The 20,401-nt window shown below is 33.3% G+C and overlaps 1 protein-coding gene across 8 annotated transcripts in view; it reads right to left on the reverse strand.

The window, feature by feature from the left end:
* Positions 1-20,401, reverse strand: part of LOC145269491 (argininosuccinate lyase-like) — a 135,797-nt gene that overhangs the window by 496 nt on the left and 114,900 nt on the right. For 6 of the 8 annotated variants that reach the window (XM_080125224.1, XM_080125222.1, XM_080125218.1 and 3 more), the window contains 2 exons: positions 17,245-17,351; positions 11,171-12,865 (listed from right to left, as the gene is read on the reverse strand). In XM_080125224.1, coding sequence (XP_079981350.1) covers positions 12,727-12,865; positions 17,245-17,351 — 246 coding nt within the window. In that variant the 3' untranslated portion in view covers positions 11,171-12,726. Of the gene's footprint in view, positions 1-11,170; positions 12,866-17,244; positions 17,352-20,401 lie in introns of those variants that run through there. The other 2 variants (XR_013865070.1, XM_080125220.1) reach the window with 1 other exon arrangement.

Here is a 20,401-nt window from a genome sequence, read left to right on the forward strand (position 1 = left end):
ACGGTTATCGTATGTGCCGAGCATGTATTGACTAAAAGAAAAAGAATTTTGTTACTATGAAACATTTCTATACAAGAAAAAGAAATATTTCTATATAAGAAGCTAAAAGGAATGATTACATAAATTAAGTAGAAAAATGGGAAAGAATAACTTTCAGACACGGTAGTAATAAATTTAGAGGCAAAATGATCCAAACTAAAGCCAGAACATTAGCATAGCGGTAATAAATTTAGAGGCAAAATGATCCAAACTAAAGCCAGAACATTAGCATGACAGTAATAAATTTAGAGGCAAAATGATCCAAACTAAAGCCAGAACATTAGCATGACAGTAATAAATTTAGAGGCAAAATGATCCAAACTAAAGCCAGAACATTAGCATGGCAGTAATAAATTTAGAGGCAAAATGATCCAAACTAAAGCCAGAACATTAGCATGGCAGTAATAAATTTAGAGGCAAAATGATCCAAACTAAAGCCAGAACCTTAGCATGGCAGTAATAAATTTAGAGGCAAAATGATTCAAACTAAAGCCAGAACATTAGCATAGCGGTAATAAATTTAGAGGCAAAATGATCCAAACTAAAGCCAGAACCTTAGCATGACAGTAATAAATTTAGAGGCAAAATGATCCAAACTAAAGCCAGAACATTAGCATGGCAGTAATAAATTTAGAGGCAAAATGATTCAAACTAAAGCCAGAACATTAGCATGACAGTAATAAATTTAGAGGCAAAATGATCCAAACTAAAGCCAGAACATTAGCATGGCAGTAATAAATTTAGAGGCAAAATGATCCAAACTAAAGCCAGAACCTTAGCATGACAGTAATAAATTTAGAGGCAAAATGATTCAAACTAAAGCCAGAACATTAGCATGGCAGTAATAAATTTAGAGGCAAAATGATCCAAACTAAAGCCAGAACATTAGCATGACAGTAATAAATTTAGAGGCAAAATGATCCAAACTAAAGCCAGAACATTAGCATGGCAGTAATAAATTTAGAGGCAAAATGATTCAAACTAAAGCCAGAACATTAGCATGACAGTAATAAATTTAGAGGCAAAATGATCCAAACTAAAGCCAGAACATTAGCATGGCAGTAATAAATTTAGAGGCAAAATGATCCAAACTAAAGCCAGAACCTTAGCATGACAGTAATAAATTTAGAGGCAAAATGATTCAAACTAAAGCCAGAACATTAGCATGGCAGTAATAAATTTAGAGGCAAAATGATCCAAACGAAAGCCAGAACATTAGCATGACAGTAATAAATTTAGAGGCAAAATGATCCAAACTAAAGCCAGAACATTAGCATGACAGTAATAAATTTAGAGGCAAAATGATCCAAACTAAAGCCAGAACATTAGCATGACAGTAATAAATTTAGAGGCAAAATGATCCAAACTAAAGCCAGAACCTTAGCATGGCAGTAATAAATTTAGAGGCAAAATGATCCAAACTAAAGCCAGAACATTAGCATGACAGTAATAAATTTAGAGGCAAAATGATCCAAACTAAAGCCAGAACATTAGCATGGCAGTAATAAATTTAGAGGCAAAATGATCCAAACTAAAGCCAGAACATTAGCATAGCGGTAATAAATTTAGAGGCAAAATGATCCAAACTAAAGCCAGAACATTAGCATGACAGTAATAAATTTAGAGGCAAAATGATCCAAACTAAAGCCAGAACCTTAGCATGGCAGTAATAAATTTAGAGGCAAAATGATCCAAACTAAAGCCAGAACATTAGCATGGCAGTAATAAATTTAGAGGCAAAATGATCCAAACTAAAGCCAGAACATTAGCATAGCGGTAATAAATTTAGAGGCAAAATGATCCAAACTAAAGCCAGAACATTAGCATGACAGTAATAAATTTAGAGGCAAAATGATCCAAACTAAAGCCAGAACATTAGCATGACAGTAATAAATTTAGAGGCAAAATGATCCAAACTAAAGCCAGAACCTTAGCATGGCAGTAATAAATTTAGAGGCAAAATGATCCAAACTAAAGCCAGAACATTAGCATGACAGTAATAAATTTAGAGGCAAAATGATCCAAACTAAAGCCAGAACATTAGCATGGCAGTAATAAATTTAGAGGCAAAATGATCCAAACTAAAGCCAGAACCTTAGCATGGCAGTAATAAATTTAGAGGCAAAATGATTCAAACTAAAGCCAGAACATTAGCATAGCGGTAATAAATTTAGAGGCAAAATGATCCAAACTAAAGCCAGAACCTTAGCATGACAGTAATAAATTTAGAGGCAAAATGATCCAAACTAAAGCCAGAACATTAGCATGGCAGTAATAAATTTAGAGGCAAAATGATCCAAACTAAAGCCAGAACATTAGCATAGCGGTAATAAATTTAGAGGCAAAATGATCCAAACTAAAGCCAGAACCTTAGCATGACAGTAATAAATTTAGAGGCAAAATGATCCAAACTAAAGCCAGAACCTTAGCATGACAGTAATAAATTTAGAGGCAAAATGATCCAAACTAAAGCCAGAACATTAGCATGGCAGTAATAAATTTAGAGGCAAAATGATCCAAACTAAAGCCAGAACATTAGCATAGCGGTAATAAATTTAGAGGCAAAATGATCCAAACTAAAGCCAGAACATTAGCATGACAGTAATAAATTTAGAGGCAAAATGATCCAAACTAAAGCCAGAACATTAGCATGACAGTAATAAATTTAGAGGCAAAATGATCCAAACTAAAGCCAGAACATTAGCATGACAGTGACCCATTCAAGAAATATCTCAAAGGACATCAAAAAAAAAAAAAAAAAAAAAAAAAATTCATAGCATTTACCCTGGTTTAAAAATTGTTAAATTGTATTTCCTGTCCTGAAATAATTAAAAAAAAAAAATGTTCAAAATGTAATATACATCAACATCTAACACAATAAAACCCCTTCTTTTATTATACCTTCCTCACTATTTGTATTAATATGCTCCATAATCAGTCTCCTTGTAAACACACGTTATTCAGCTTTCCACAACCTCTTACCGCCCACAAAATTCCCACACCTGACAAACCTATCCATAACTGCTTAATAAAAACTCTTACAGTAATTTTATGGTTTCTTAAACGAGTCATGATGACAGCATCAAAACCAGGAAAATAATCTGTTTAAATATTCCTCTAAAAAAAAAAAAAAAGCAAATTAAAAACACTACTTGGATCCACATTGTTAGTACAACTAAACCCCCTTTTGACAATTATTATCCTTGGAATTCAAAACAATAATTACTAATACTAAAGACCAAGAAGTACCTTATAGTTTGGCCCAATAATATATAGCTCACAAATTAACCTTCCTATATACAGGGTTACCCCCCCCCCAAAAAAAAACGGGCCCTCACACCAATTAGGACTCGTTTCTTAGTGTTTTGTTTGAATGAAATGAAACTTTGGTCATAACTAGTTTATTATATTCAAAACATCACATCAAAACACTAGGGTCTTTGGCCTTTTTTTCTCCGTACTACAGCATATGTTCTAGATGGCCTCCATTTAGCTTTTGTTTTTTTTTGGGTCACCCTGTATTTGCTGAACAAATGCCAAGGTACAAGAAAACTCGTAGTTGGCAGCAAATGCATTAAGGTAGATATTGCTACAATTCAGGAGACCCATTTTGGTTTCGTTTATTTTTTTTTGGTGGGGGGGGGGGTATTGTCATGTGCTGACTAATAACTTTTATGCTTACTCAACATATGGTAATATTTATAATCACTTACTCAACATATGGTAATATTCATAATCACTTACTCAACATATGGTAATATTTATAATCACTTACGCAACATATGGTAATATTCATAATCGCTTACGCAACATATGGTAATATTCATAATCGCTTACGCAACATATGGTAATATTTATAATCACTTACTCAACATATGGTAATATTCATAATCACTTACTCAACATATGGTAATATTCATAATCACTTACTCAACATATGGTAATATTTATAATCACTTACGCAACATATGGTAATATTCATAATCACTTACTCAACATATGGTAATATTCATAATCACTTACTCAACATATGGTAATATTCATAATCACTTACTCAACATATGGTAATATTCATAATCACTTACTCAACATATGGTAATATTCATAATCACTTACTCAACATATGGTAATATTCATAATCACTTACTCAACATATGGTAATATTCATAATCACTTACTCAACATATGGTAATATTCATAATCACTTACTCAACATATGGTAATATTCATAATCACTTACTCAACATATGGTAATATTCATAATCACTTACTCAACATATGGTAATATTCATAATCACTTACTCAACATATGGTAATATTCATAATCACTTACTCAACATATGGTAATATTCATAATCACTTACTCAACATATGGTAATATTCATAATCACTTACTCAACATATGGTAATATTTATAATCACTTACGCAACATATGGTAATATTCATAATCACTTACGCAACATATGGTAATATTCATAATCACTTACTCAACATATGGTAATATTCATAATCACTTACTCAACATATGGTAATATTCATAATCACTTACTCAACATATGGTAATATTCATAATCACTTACTCAACATATGGTAATATTCATAATCACTTACTCAACATATGGTAATATTCATAATCACTTACTCAACATATGGTAATATTCATAATCACTTACTCAACATATGGTAATATTCATAATCACTTACTCAACATATGGTAATATTCATAATCACTTACTCAACATATGGTAATATTCATAATCACTTACTCAACATATGGTAATATTCATAATCACTTACTCAACATATGGTAATATTTATAATCGCTTACGCAACATATGGTAATATTTATAATCGCTTACGCAACATATGGTAATATTCATAATCGCTTACGCAACATATGGTAATATTTATAATCACTTACTCAACATATGGTAATATTTATAATCACTTACGCAACATATGGTAATATTCATAATCGCTTACGCAACATATGGTAATATTCATAATCGCTTACGCAACATATGGTAATATTTATAATCGCTTACTCAACATATGGTAATATTTATAATCACTTACTCAACATATGGTAATATTTATAATCACTTACGCAACATATGGTAATATTCATAATCGCTTACGCAACATATGGTAATATTCATAATCACTTACTCAACATATGGTAATATTTATAATCACTTACTCAACATATGGTAATATTTATAATCACTTACGCAACATATGGTAATATTTATAATCGCTTACGCAACATATGGTAATATTCATAATCACTTACTCAACATATGGTAATATTTATAATCACTTACTCAACATATGGTAATATTTATAATCACTTACTCAACATATGGTAATATTTATAATCACTTACGCAACATATGGTAATATTCATAATCGCTTACGCAACATATGGTAATATTCATAATCACTTACTCAACATATGGTAATATTTATAATCACTTACTCAACATATGGTAATATTTATAATCACTTACGCAACATATGGTAATATTCATAATCGCTTACGCAACAGCAGCCACGTAACTCATTTACCTTATTTAGTCCTTTAGTCCTCACATTCCATGAGCAATGTTTCTGACAAAGGGGGAAGAATTGCTGTTTTTTTCTGGGTCAGAATTTATTCCATCTGCCACTTACTGTTGGCAAGCTTTTGATCTTGAACTACTTTTTTGTTGGGGGGGGGGGCTCCTTACATCAAGTGGCTTCATGTCTGGAGCGATTTCCATAATAAAAACATATTTTCTAGTGAGATGCACACTGACTGCGATGGTGAGTGTTGTCCATGTGGATATGATAGGACAGTGGTGCGCGTTGTCCATGTGGATATGATAGGACAGTGGTGAGCGTTGTCCATGTGGATATGATAGGACAGTGGTGAGTGTTGTCCATGTGGATATGATAGGACAGTGGTGAGTGTTGTCCATGTGGATATGATAGGACAGTGGTGAGCGTTGTCCATGTGGATATGATAGGACAGTGGTGAGTGTTGTCCATGTGGATATGATAGGACAGTGGTGAGCGTTGTCCATGTGGATATGATAGGACAGTGGTGAGCGTTGTCCATGTGGATATGATAGGACAGTCAGCCATAGCCCATGCTGTTGATAACAGTGCGTTTCGTATTATTGCGATTTATGTGCCCAATTCTGCTGCTGAGAGGGTTTTCTTTTATCCATGGTTGGAGGGTTTCCCCGCAGGTACAGAGCAGGTATTTTAAATGGGGGATTAGAATGCTATCTTTAATTCCAAGATGGATCTTATCATATAATATGACTACAAAGATTCTATTGTTGGTATGGGGCTTCCCCATTATTTGGGGGAAAAACAGTTACTGGACTGGGGGGGAAAAAAAAAAAGAAGCTAATCCTTCTTCAGTAATATGAGACTCAAATATATTAAAAAAAAACAAAAAAGAAACACATTTTTAATCAAAGATAATTTTATTTTATTAAGTATTCAAATTTTTATTAAATATTAATCTTAGAAATTACATCGCTTACATAGCTTCAATTAACCAAATATTAAGACAAGAAAGCAGACACACACACACATATACTGGCGGTAAAGAAACTCCTGTTCCCAACCCTTAATCATGTATTACTAGTTTTATTCAAATTTGTTATATTAAAACAAAACAATTATCGAAATTGAAAAGATTAAAAATGAATAATTAATGAGAGGCTATTTTGCAAAGCAATATGCAAATTAGTCCATCTACTGATGTTGATTGCATACACCTGATTATTAGAAAGATATTGATTCTTTCATTGTGTGAACTTGACATTTAATCCAACTATTAGAAATGGTGCACACAGGTGATAGTTGGTCGACTTTATTATAATAGAAGTCAAATGAACTAGAACGATCTTAATACACACACACACACATATATATATAGCAAGCATACCCGGTGAACCAAGTGCAAGTGAAATACAAACGATTGCACTGAAAGGGATGGCTAGAATCCTGAAAAGATCTCTTGGTTGGACTCACTAAAATAGGGGTAAATGTCAGACATCTGGCTGGATGTCCCATCCCCTAGAAGAAAAAGTTTAAGAAAAATGAAAAAAAAAAAAAAGAGAAAATATATATATATATATATATATATATATATACACACACTAGAGGCGGGGGTAGGGGCGGCATAAAATACGCTTAAATATGATATTTTAATTTGTCCAGATTTTGTATATATTATTATTATAGAGTCATGATTTCAAAAGTAAAAAGAAAAAAGTATTTGGATAGCATCAGTTAGAATCGAAACCAAAACTGTAGCATTCAAAGCTGGTTACGTTATCAATTACTGATTAAAAATAAACGAAGATGAACGTACAGAATATATAACGATTTTTTTCAATTTTGACCACTTAAAAACTATTTTAAATGGCTGAAGACCCATAAAAGAATGGTCTGTAAAAAAATCCAATCATTTGAGACCCCTAGTGCCGCTCTGCGATTTTTAGTTTCGGAAGAGATAGAGTTTGAAAATATGGAGACAGATAGCCTTTTATATATTATATATCTGCAAAATTACGACAACCAAATATAATATATGTTGTATTTCCTTATGTGTTACAATTGTTTTGGACAATTTCAATATTATATCATTTAAAAATATTCCAAAATAGCTACTCTTCAGACGGCGAAATACATTTGTTATACATATATGAATAGATTCATAATCCCTATTTTAATATCTATCCCTATTTTTATATTTTATTTATTTAAAAAAATTTTTTTGATTGCCTGCAAATTATTTAACCCACTTTCGTATTTCTATTTTTTATATGAAACTTTAACAATTCCCTATTTTTATATTCAATTAATCCTCTAATGCTTTTTTTTTTTCATTTTTTATAATTATTTTTTCCAATTTATTTATTCTATTGATTTATTTCCCAATTACTAATCTACACCTTCAAATTCTAGTTTCTATTTATATGTTTAACTATTCAAACAAAATTAATAAGGTGTGTATGTATATATATATATATATATATATATATATATATATATATATATACCTTATTAATTTTTACTTAAAAAAAAAACTAAAACTAAATTAAAACTAGGTCATCCCTGATGACAAAGAAATGAAAAAAAAAAAAATCCTTGCTAAAACAACAAAATATGCTAAAAAAAAAAAAAAAAAAAAAAAATGGGTGTGTGAGTAACCAAGAATCTGATTGGCTGACTAGCAAACCCAGTCTCAAGTAGATACATAAAAACATGAAGCAACATCAATTCCATCCTCATGACAAATCCCCATGAGGATGAAATGCAGAAAATTCTGTGTTGCTTAATCGCCATATATATTTTTAAAAACTTTATATATGTAATGAAATATTTTGAAGATAGGTACATAACATTAAACAAGATGTCCCATTTATATATCATTTTATACTATTTCACATACATATATATATGTATATTATAAAATAATATATTCTGTACATATTTTTTCTGTATTTACTTCAACAGTGCTCAATACACAAGTAGAGCGTAATAGTAAAAAAAATATATTAATTTATTTATTACAGACTTTATTAGTTGTTTTTACGATGTTTCAACTATTCCTCTGGCCTTCGTCACTGCCATCCATAGTTGTTGTCCTTCGGGGCCCGTGGTGCAGTTGATAAGAGATGTTGAATCTCTACGGTTCCAGATGAGCATTGTCTGAAGATAGTGGTTTCAATCCTACCCAAAGCCGGCCAGAGGCTTACTTAACCAAAACGTGGTGAGACGACAATAACTACGGATGGCAGTGATTGCTGAGAATGCAGTTCGGAGATTCAAAGTTTCTATCCGTCGCGGTTACCACCTGATGAAGGACAGAGGAATAGTTGTCCGAAACCTCATAAAAACAACAACTAATAAAGATGAGAATAATAGTTCGTAATAAATAAATTAATATAAATAATACTTATCTCAATAATGAATCCCAATTAAAATAATATATAAAAATATAGTTTTTTTTATTACTTGTTATCACCACAAACAAGGCACAGTTCCATGGCAAGTAAGTGATACAGAAATGTTTGTGTTTCTTTTTCAAGAGAAATCATCAGGTTAATTGTCATTTGATGATTTCCCTCAGTAATGAAGCAGAAACCTTTTTGTGTAACTCACTTGCTATAAGTATATTTTTATACTACCTCATGTATGTATGTGGCAAACATTGTTTTTATAACTTTAAAATGTTTTTGACTCCTGATGGGGGTATGAGACGAGTGGATTCGCCAATCATTTTTATAACCAACGGCTGTGCTAAACAACCAACGAAAACGTTTAAAATTTATAAAAATTGTTGAATTTTGGATTCAATCAATTCACCGTTAACTACGGCATGGACCGCATTTGATTCTTGGCCTCCATCTTGCTTACTGATCTGAACTACGCCGCCATCTTTGTTCAACACAATGTCTCAAAACTTAACAGGTTATGGGCCCAGCCACCGTCTTTTCTTTGACGATCAGAATCTAAATTCGAACTGTGGCAGGTAAAATTTCTGGGATATCTAAGGATTCGAAAACTACACAAAGTCATACAATCTCCAACAGAGAACCCAAACGACCCTGAATTTCTCAAAAAGAACACAACTGTTTTTACAGAACTGATTCAATATTTAGACAAATAGAAGTCTGTCTCTGATTATAAGAAACGCATTGGATGATGGAAGGAAAGCATTGAACATATTAAGAGAACATTATTTATCAAAAGGGAAACCGAAAATAATATCCCTATATACAGAACTAACGTCTCTGAAATCTTCTACCTAATAATAGATAAGAGTTACTGAAACTTGTTTAAAAAAATATCTTATGTAACAACCAAGACATTGTCTTTACTTTTAGAAAAAAACTCGTTACAAAAGCATATACATTACAGAAGGGGAAGAAAAATAAAAGATTTTCAGATTTCAAGTGACGGTAAAGTGTGAAAGCTTTTTTGAATTTTTTTATTGATAATCTGAATATTAATTTCCTTGTCTGCATGTCAAGTGTCACAAAAACCATCATTATCGCAACCATTAATTAATCAGAAACAAATTACCTCCCTTTATAGCCGCTCTTTATCAATTAAAAATCATTAAAACAATTTTCCTCTCCCAAAATTTTCCCCCCCAAAAAAACAAAAAAACATGGCTATTTATTTCTGGTTTCAAATTTGGCTATTTAATTTAAAAAAAAAAAAAAAAAAAAGATCGTGTTTAGAGGAGACTGCAAATTTCTTTTTAAAAGTTAAAAAGAATGTGCAAGTGAATTGACATCTGTTCCTTTATAATTTATATAAAAAAAATATTCAGGAAAAAAAAAAATGTGGTGAATTTTCACTGAGAAATAAGTCTAAATTTTTTAAATCAATTCTTTTTAGCATTAAATGGTAAAGAAAGAAATTTGCTTAAAAATCCTTTAGATTTGTTGTTATATGTTTTATTTTATTTATAATGTTCATACTTGTACAGTTTAATCAAGACATTAAAAAATGAAAATATCGAAAAAAATTTAAATTGTATGTATCCGTTACGGAATGAAGTTCTCCAAAAAAAAATTTCACTTAATTTCATCACGTAGTTTTTGTTTTACAGCGAAAAAACAATGTGTTATGATATCGAGCAAAAGGTTCAATTTTTAGGAAGAAACGCTAGTATTAAAGATGGGGAGGGAGTGCCGGTGCTTTAACTGGAGTTATCTCCCTTTGGCGTTTCTAAACTCCAAACAAAAATTAAGAAAAATTCCAAGATTTCTGCCTTCAACGCGCTCTCATAAAAACGTGCTTTTCCGCTGTAAAAAAAAAAACAAAAAAAAACTACTCTATCAAATTAAATAAAATTTTTTTTCGAAGATCTTCAGTTCAAAACGGATATGTACAATATAACGTTTTTTTGATATTTTCATTTTTTAATGTCTTGATTAAACTGTACAAGTGGCATAATGTGTTTTCCACGGGTTCTGCTAGCTTGTATTATTTGGATTATTGTTCTCCTCTTGATATTCCCATGAAAGTCATTTGGAAGCAGTAGAAAGATGTTTTTTATAATAGAGTATTCTAACAGTTTCAAGGACAGAAAGAAAGACAAACGAAGTTATACGTAAGGCAGAGGATAATAGGTTACTTTTAAATACTATCCACGTCAGACAGTTGAAGTTCTTTGAACATGTAGTGCAGGCAGATGGGATGGGAAAATATTAGGAAAAGTTGTCAGCAAGAAAAGGGGAACAGAGAGAACAAAGTTCACAGTCGGTCTCATTAGAAGGAGCGAATGCAGAAGGGTCTTGATCATCGATACTTGAGGAAATAGGCATCTGGCATCAATTGAAAAACCGTAAACGACCAATTTCTCTCTGATTCTCTCTCCTCTGATCTTGAGCAAGTGGTACAATGAGGAAAAAGGTGGCTGGTTACTTTTAATGAATCTAAAAATAAGCTGGCATCAATTGAAACGAATGGCTCTCGTCTTGGGGAGGCCTCATGTTTTGACAAGCTTCTGGGCTTGACCTTTACTCCTGATCTTAAATGGAATACATACATTAAATTCGTTGCCAAGACCGCTGGAAAAATGGTGGGATCCTTCTATCGATCCAGTAGATATCTCACTGCTGATGCAATTCTCTATCTATATAAGAGCCAGGTACATCCAACGATGGAGTACTTTTGCCACATCTGGGCAGGAGCTGCTAGAAAGGACTTATCCTGGATAGAGTTCAAAATAGATTTCGTAGCCTCGTAGGTGATGTCTTTTTCTCTTCCCTGCAACTTCTTTCTCACAGAAGAGATGGTAGGAGTTCATCTCTGCTTTATCGTTATTTTCATGGCAAGTGCTTGACTGAGCTCCAATCTATGGCCCCCCCCTCGCCAAACTTTCACAAGAAACACCCGTTTAGCAGAAACCACTATCAACAATTTCCCCCACTCTTTATCTGTGCCTAAACCTAAACGTAGATTCCATGAACAAAGCTTCTTTCTTAAAACTGCACGCCTGTGGAATTGTCTTCCGTTTTCTTGCTTTCCAGCTGACTACAATATGGCTGTCTTCAAGTCTAACGTAAATAAATTTTTAATGAGCCGTTCCATATAAGTTAACAAATTTACCGAATTTCCATTACTAATGATTACTATATTGTCCAATTTCTACTGTAAACTCTTTAACTCTTATTCTTGAGTGGCCTCTTGGCCTTGATAAGTGGTGATGACTATATAAAAAAAAAAACAGACCTGATAGAGAGAGAGAGGTTCTCATCTTGAGTGTTATTTGCACAATATTTCGCCCGATGTAACCTCCAACCTTCTTCAAGAGCATCTTGTTAAACTCTGGTATCTACACAGAATTGCAAACGGAGCCATTTATTTAATATGCGGGGGCAGTTTGCCCTCGTTCCATCAACCATGATCAGGTAAAAGTATTAGGTAATTTGCAATTGTATTCTAAGTATAAAAAGATTCGGGAGTTCAACAAGATACACCTGAAGAAAGTCGGAGATTACTTCAGCCGAAATAACATTCAAGATGAGAACAATAATCCAATTAATCCAAATTATCACCCCCCCCCCCCGCTTTTTCCCTTTTCTATTACATATCTAGAGAAGTCCGTATCATATAAAATGATTTCCTTAGAACTGATCAATACCACGAAGACACGGAGGTGTTCAACAATCTGCAAGCCACTTGTTCAGTTTCTCTATTTGCCACTTGACGCTCTGTTTGCCTGTGCCGCCATTGCTGTTGTATTGTTCCACACTGTTGCCGTAATCCCAAACCTTCTGGACATCATCATCAAAAAGATCACTGCAAAAAAAAAGAAAAAAAAAAGAAATGGTAAATAAGTCTTTGGAATTGTTTTGGAATTTTTGAGATGAGAATTAATAATTGGTATTATTTCGATTATTCCGACTACTGTTCTCATCTTGACTGTTTTTTTGTTTTTTTTACATGGGGGGTCACCACTTATCAGTGGGTAACAAAAGTATTTGGTGCGTTGGGTTTTTTTTTTTTTCATATTTCTCACGAAATATCAAGTTAATTTGAACGAAACGTACACTCAATCCTTGAACAGATATTATCTATTTAAAAATACAACGAAAATCAAATGACCAATATGCAAAAGTATTTATAGGAGGGGAATGTTGTGCATTTCTCTCCTAATAATTACTTAAATAAACACAAGGCCAAACAACATTGCTTTTAACAAAACAATAATAAAGGGTTTATTTAGAAAGGGCGAGATTGTATATACCCCCTATCCTTATATCATAATAGATATGAGCCAGACAGACCTCCCCTCCCCCCCTTCCAAGTCAAGCCAGACAGATCTCTCCTTCCCCCCTTCCAAGTCAAGCAGCAGACCTCCCCTTCCTAAGTTGGACAGCGAACAATCGAACGACACAACCCCCTCCCTCCCTCACTGATCAACTATAAGCAGCAGTCAAACACGCACGCAAACATAGGTAACCATGACAACCGACATCAGGCGATCGTGACGTTAAGCGCGGAAAGAAAACGCGCGAAAAAGTTTAGTTTTAAGCTGACAACCGTTGTGAAACGACGGCAATATTTTCTGCTCCCCAAAAAGCAGGAATATGCACCTGCGTGGACGACGCATGGTGACCGACAAATGATCAGCTCAACTCAACTTGGCGGACGGCCATGAGACCAAAAAGGGACCTTTACTCCAACATGGAATTACCTTGGTCAACACAATCTAACGGAAGCCATTCTACCCGAGAACTTTGTCAGGACAAACCGCATATCGAAGATGACGAAGAAAGAAAAAGAAGTGATAAAGAAAAACTAAGGACATTATCACGTCATCGAAATGCGCGCGTCAGGGGAGAAATTCCCACCAAAAAAGAAAGCTAAGTATCGTTCGATATCCATTCTCTCATATTTCACCAACCCCCTCAGCCCACTCAGTGACAGTCGAGTTCTTTCCGTGAAATAATTTCTTTTCTCACCAAGCATAAAGGTGAAAGAAAGAATTGGAAAAAGAAAAGAAAAATAAGGAGGGAAAGAACATTGTTACCTAACTTTCACTTTGATTGTTCTAATGTTTGTTTCAACTGTGACTTTACGCATTATCAAAAGAAAAGAGAAATCATGACTCCATCCCAACCTGATATTGTCTGCGACCCGACTTTCATTTTAATTATCCTAATATTTTGTTTGGTCTGTGTCTATGTTTTGCCAAAGTCTGTGACCCAACTTTCATTTTGAATATTCTAATATTTTGTTTTAACTGTAACTCAGTGTCTTATCAAAAAAGAAAAGAAAGAAAAGGAGAGAAAAGGAAGAGAGAAAATAATATATCTCCACCAATGACCCCCCCCCCCCATCCTGATCTGATGTTGTCTGTGACTGGACTCTCATTATGACTGTTTTATAATTTTTATTTCTTTCATTTGTTTATTTGTTTGAATAATAAATTTATATATTTTAACGTTATTCATTTGGTGTCCGACCTTTATCATTCCCTGCCATCTTTATTATTAACGTGAATGTTATCGGGTAGTCCATGACGATTCCACTAAATTCGAAACTTGGGAAATGCCATGCGGTTGTGATATTATTACGGCCGGCAAAATTCGACACTTTTTCTTTTTCTTATGACGTGTATTTGGGTATAGAATTTCTTGCAAAATTCCTAACCCCTAGGCTAGACCCGGAACACGTCACATATCTCAGACTGAAAAGAAAGAGATAAAGTGTAAATGTCTGTTTGAAGGTGTTGTCTGCCATCACACTGCAGTCGTCAACAAGTAGCAGTGAGAGGGGTGAGTGAGAGAGGTCTGTCTAGGTCGCTTGCTGGCGTCTCTCTGGCGATCGAAGCTCAGATCTCAAAGGGTTAAAATAGTCCTTAAGGTGACCGAATCACTTTGGCACCGGGCATTGATCCGTTTATAGTAAATAGTTTGTTAACTGCTCCATATTTAACACACTGTCAAATTTCATTCTTAAGCAGTCATTTCATCTTGCTACAATATTTTACACAATCAGAAGGCACCCTAAGGTTTTGGCTCCTTATAGGTCAGTTGATAACAGATTTTCAGACACTGCGCAGGTTGCCACTTTCATTACTGTTTTAAAATGGTTAAAACAAAGGAATTAATTAATGATATGTGCCAGGAAATCATAGCAAGGCATAAAGATGGAAAGGGAAATTACATTTGGTCATGAACAGGTGATGATATTAAAAATCTTCTAAAAAAGTGGTCGGCCACGTAAATTAAATGATGCTACTGCTCATTACATTGCTTGTAACGTGAAGAAAGAAATTCAGAAGGATTTGCAGGAAGCAGGTATTGAAGTAAGCATTGAATCATACAGGCTTGTATTCTAGACTTCATTGTTGAGTCGTAGATATGTGAAAGATCATTTGAAATTTGTTTATAAATATCGAGGTGAATCAGATTACTTCTAGAACAAAGTTATTTCATCAGATGAAACTAAAATTGAGTTTTTTGGAAAAAAAACATGCACACCCTTGTATGGAGGAAAAAGGCGACGGAATACTTTTGCTACCCTATACTCTATATATATATATATATATATATATATATATATATATATATTTACATATATATAGAAAGAAAATTAATACTGTAAGTTGAACTTTACAATCAAAATTTATTGCTTAACTGAATACTCCAAAAAACAATTTACAAAGTCCTTATTCCGCGGAGTTTCAAAGGAGGCTATTATTCTTGTTATTCTTCTCATCAGAGGACATAAATAAATCAGCAAATTATATTTGTAGCAATGCTAGAATTTGCTAGTTACGGCATTAAGTGAAACCGCAAAATAAAGAGTGAAAAATGTTGGATATGTAAAAAAATAAAAATAAACCGTACATAATATTTCAGCTTGCATGAAAATTTTCTCAAGTTGATCAGAAACGCAAAATAATTCTTTAGAGAAAATGGATTCCAATATATATATATATATATATATATATATATATATATATATATTGGAATCCATTCTCTCTAAAGAACTATATATATATATATAGTCTTTGAAGTTTTTAACCTTTAAAACTATACAAAAAATATTTTTTATCATTCGTTAGAAAACCATCTAGTCAGTAAGTTATTTAATCACCTGCAATCACTGCATCAACTCGCTCTCGAATTTACTATAGTACCAATAATTTATTTTTCAAGGGATCATCAGTTGGTTACCATGAAACACTGTTTCGGGGATTTAATATATATATATATATATATATATATATATGTGTGTGTCTGATTATTGTTTACTTATTAATGTATATATTATCTATTATTTATAATTAATGGTTCCTATATTGTATTAAATTCTATACTAGGTCTACTTAGTAATTGATTGTCTCCCAGTATATATGCTGCTTTTTTGAGTCGTCTTACTATCCATTAACGATAAATAAGAGATAATATATACAGTAAGAAATGAACAATAGCAATAATATATCATGTGGATGAGATGTGAACAGTAGTCAGAAGAATCCAAATAATATGATTACGCAGGTTGTTTAACTTTCCCTTTATATTTTTCTTTAATCTGCGAAAATAAAAAAAAATCCTGAACAATGCCAGGTGGCGCCATTAGTACTTAATAAAATTGTAACGAAGCAGTGCACTCTTATTGTAATAGAGCATCGACGAATGAGAAAAGCAGCAGCAGCAGCAGCCGCCGCATTTAAAGCACATATGCAAATTAGCAAGTGTGCACATGCTAATGTCATGGGAAGAAGGAGAAAAAAAGGAAAAAAAATATACCAAGAGAAGAAGCAAAGTGCGTGTCGGGGAAGATGGGTGCGTGAAAAATGGGTCGAGAAAGCACTGGCTAAGGCCGGTGTGAGGTGGCAGGGAGAGAAGACTTTTAAAAAGCATACGCTATATCGCAGAGTCTTGTAAAACGTGTATGCGAAAACACTTTTGAAAAATATTGAAATGCGTTATTTTTGGAAGAACCACAAATAAACGCGCTTCATTTGCACTTAAAAAAAACGCTGAGTCGGATTTTTATTTATTTCATTTTTTTAAATTTTTTTTTTTGTAGCTTTGCGACAGAGTCTCAAATAATGCGTCGGTCCAAAGTTTGATATGTAGCAACACGGTTAAGGACGCAGTTAAAACAACACGGTTGCTCACTTAATAAATAAAATGCATACATTTGTCACCACTACTTACCAAACTGATTTCAATTCCTTGACCGTCAGATCCGATAACAGACATTCCTTACTTTCAGCCAAAGCCACACATTTGCCTGACAAAGAATGGGCCTCTCGGAATGGAATCTGCATGTAAAAAAAATCAACATACAAATTGAGACAACCTTTTCTTGGAGAGAAATGCATATCTACACTTCAATTGAAAAACATTCTCTAAATAAGACACCCTCTTATTTAGAGAATTAATGTTTATTCAATTGAAGTATACATATGCATTTGGTAAAGTGATATAATTGACAAGGTTTTATCATGGATTCATCTGTTGGTTCATGGATAGGGAAATAAATCTGATTGGTTCATGTGACAAAAAAAGGATTTGAAGTTAGAGGGGCAAATGATGGACTTAGTCATTTCTTTTTTTGTATGATGCAGAACTCAAATTTACATATGTTAAGGCCTAAAACTGCATCAGTATTTGACGTCCCCTGGGAATTTGGGGGGCTAATTAGGGGGGGGGAGCAGATGCTGAACATAGTAATTTTTTTTATGCCTCGTTTACTGTGCATTCACGGAGGATCATGCATGCTTCCCTTGTTTCTATTATAATTTAAGAAAAACTGGTTATTTTTTAGTTAGAAATAATAAAATAAAAAAAAATTTAAAAGATATAAAAGAAAGGTAATAAAATCAAAGACTAATTCTCTCTCTCTCTCTCTCTCTCTCTATATATATATATATATATATATATATATATATAAGCTTGATGAATCCTAGCGTGGATGAAATGCGGAATATTCTGTGTAGCTTAATTGCCATATATGTTTTATAACTTTTGCTACCCTATACTCTATATATATATATATATTTACATATATATACTCTCTATATATATATATATTTACATATATATACTCTCTATATATATATATTTACATATATATACTCTCTCTCTCTCTATATATATATATATATATATTTACATATATATAGAAAGAAAATTAATACTGTAAGTTGAACTTTACAATCAAAATTTATTGCTTAACTGAATACTCCAAAAAACAATTTACAAAGTCCTTATTCCGCGGAGTTTCAAAGGAGGCTATTATTCTTGTTATTCATCTCATCTACCTATGTATTGCGCACTGTTGAAGTAAATACTTAAAATTTACGCATAAATTTATACTTTCGTATATTAATTTATGTGATTATGCGAAGCTCGTTGTTTGTTTGTTTACGAACAGGCGATTTGAGCACTATAAAAGTGGTGGCGGGTGTCTATTTGAATAGACATTCCGACGAGTTATTTACGGGCGTCGATTCCATGGTCGAGTGGGAGAACTGCCGACTGTCAACACGACGGTTCTAGGTTCAATCCTTGGCTTGGCAGAGATGCTAGTCTAGCGGCACTGATGAGTTGTGATACAACGAAGCAGGACTATATGTCGATGACTACAAATATATATATATATATATGAAGAATAAGATCGATTCTTTAAGATACTTATCGGGATAATGCAAAGCTCAACAAATTGTTTTGGAGATTATATAGATTATCAATAAAATAAGAAAACAATATTAAACTATATACTAATGTACATAGATTTATTCATTTATTCAATAAGAGTGATACATCAATTAGGAGTGTAGGATAAGTAAGAACTCTTTATACAATGGTATTTCGAAGCCTACTGCTTCTCATCAGAAGAGGAGAAAAGATGCTAGGTAACATAATAGGGAGGTGGCATCTAGCGATAGTTACATTAGGAGCGAAATAATTGTGCAGTGAGAGATAAAGTATTGAGACTGTTTAGAGGTGGGAGAACTTTGTGACATAGAAGGGGTATGGCTTTTATTATATAATGAAGGTAAATGTGTAGCATATCTGCCATGGTGGGTTTAATATATGTGTACAATATGCGTAATTAAACTCTCAGGGAGAATATAGGGTGAGCGAATTGAAAGAAGATGCTTATCTAATCATATGTATTAATGGATTATAGCTATGGATTGGTTTGTTTTTTTTTTTTTATTACATTTTCACCCCAAACAAGGCACATTGCCACTTTGGTGTAGGGGGCTACTATCAGGGGCAACAACTACTGGGGTACTATGTAGGGATTTGGGCAGCAAGATGTTGGTTCACATTGCACTTGAACTTCTGCACATCAGTACAGTTGGGGAAGGAAACAGGGACCTGGAATGGAATTCCAAAGTCTAGCGGTTCTGGGGAAGAAACTACTGGAGTAGAAAGATCTTTTACATCTAGGGGTCTCTACAGTGTAGGGGTGGGATTTTGCAGCCTGTCGGGTCTGTCGAGGGTGTTCACATCGTGGGGGCACAAGTGCTTGCAGTTCGTTGGAGCATTCACCATTAAAATACTTGTAGAACAGGCAGAGGGATGCAACGTTTCGTCGATGGGACAGAGGCTGAAGCTTAGATGCCAGTTCAGGGCCTATCAGATTTGCGACTCTCTTTTGAACCTTGTCAAGGAGCGAGAAACTAGTAGCCGATGCACCAGCACAAATATGACAGCAACCCTTTTCAGGTTATTTAATGCCGAATTCAAAGATTTTGAAGAAAAATTTTTTAATAGAATATATATATATATTTTTTTTTCAAGTCAGTTTCTATTTAACCCATAGTTGGGACCCTAACAGGTACTACCACTCCGGGTCAGAGTGGACCTGGGAGCAATGGCAATTAAAGGGCGGCTCCACACTCCCCAAAGCCCACAAGCTGGGGCCTCACCACTGGATATAGTTTAAAGTCATATCCAGGACCTATAGCTATGGAAGGGGTTTACTTGAAATAGGGGACTTATGCTATGTCGGTATATTTTAGAAGGGGTATCGGAAATCATAACAGCATTTAAACGAAGTATAAATTATAAGGGATAATACTATAATAAAATAATAAAGGTGAGGGGATAAATTATAAGGGATAAATTATAAGGGATACAATATAGAAAAAAAAATTAAATAAAATAATTAAATAAACGGTGATAAACGGATAAAAAAATACAAAGGAATATAAAAAAAACGTAAGAATTATAGAGTAATAATCTATCTATAAATATAAAAGCGAAAATGTATGTATGTGTGTTCACTTTTTCTGTGTGTCTACAAAAGGCTTCTTTCAGAGAAGCCGTCGCTCGCTTCACAACTTTTTAAAATTTT

This window comes from Euprymna scolopes, chromosome 45, assembly GCF_053919585.1.
Source record: "Euprymna scolopes isolate OS-2025 chromosome 45, ASM5391958v1, whole genome shotgun sequence".
In the NCBI taxonomy this organism is placed as follows: domain Eukaryota; kingdom Metazoa; phylum Mollusca; class Cephalopoda; order Sepiida; family Sepiolidae; genus Euprymna; species Euprymna scolopes.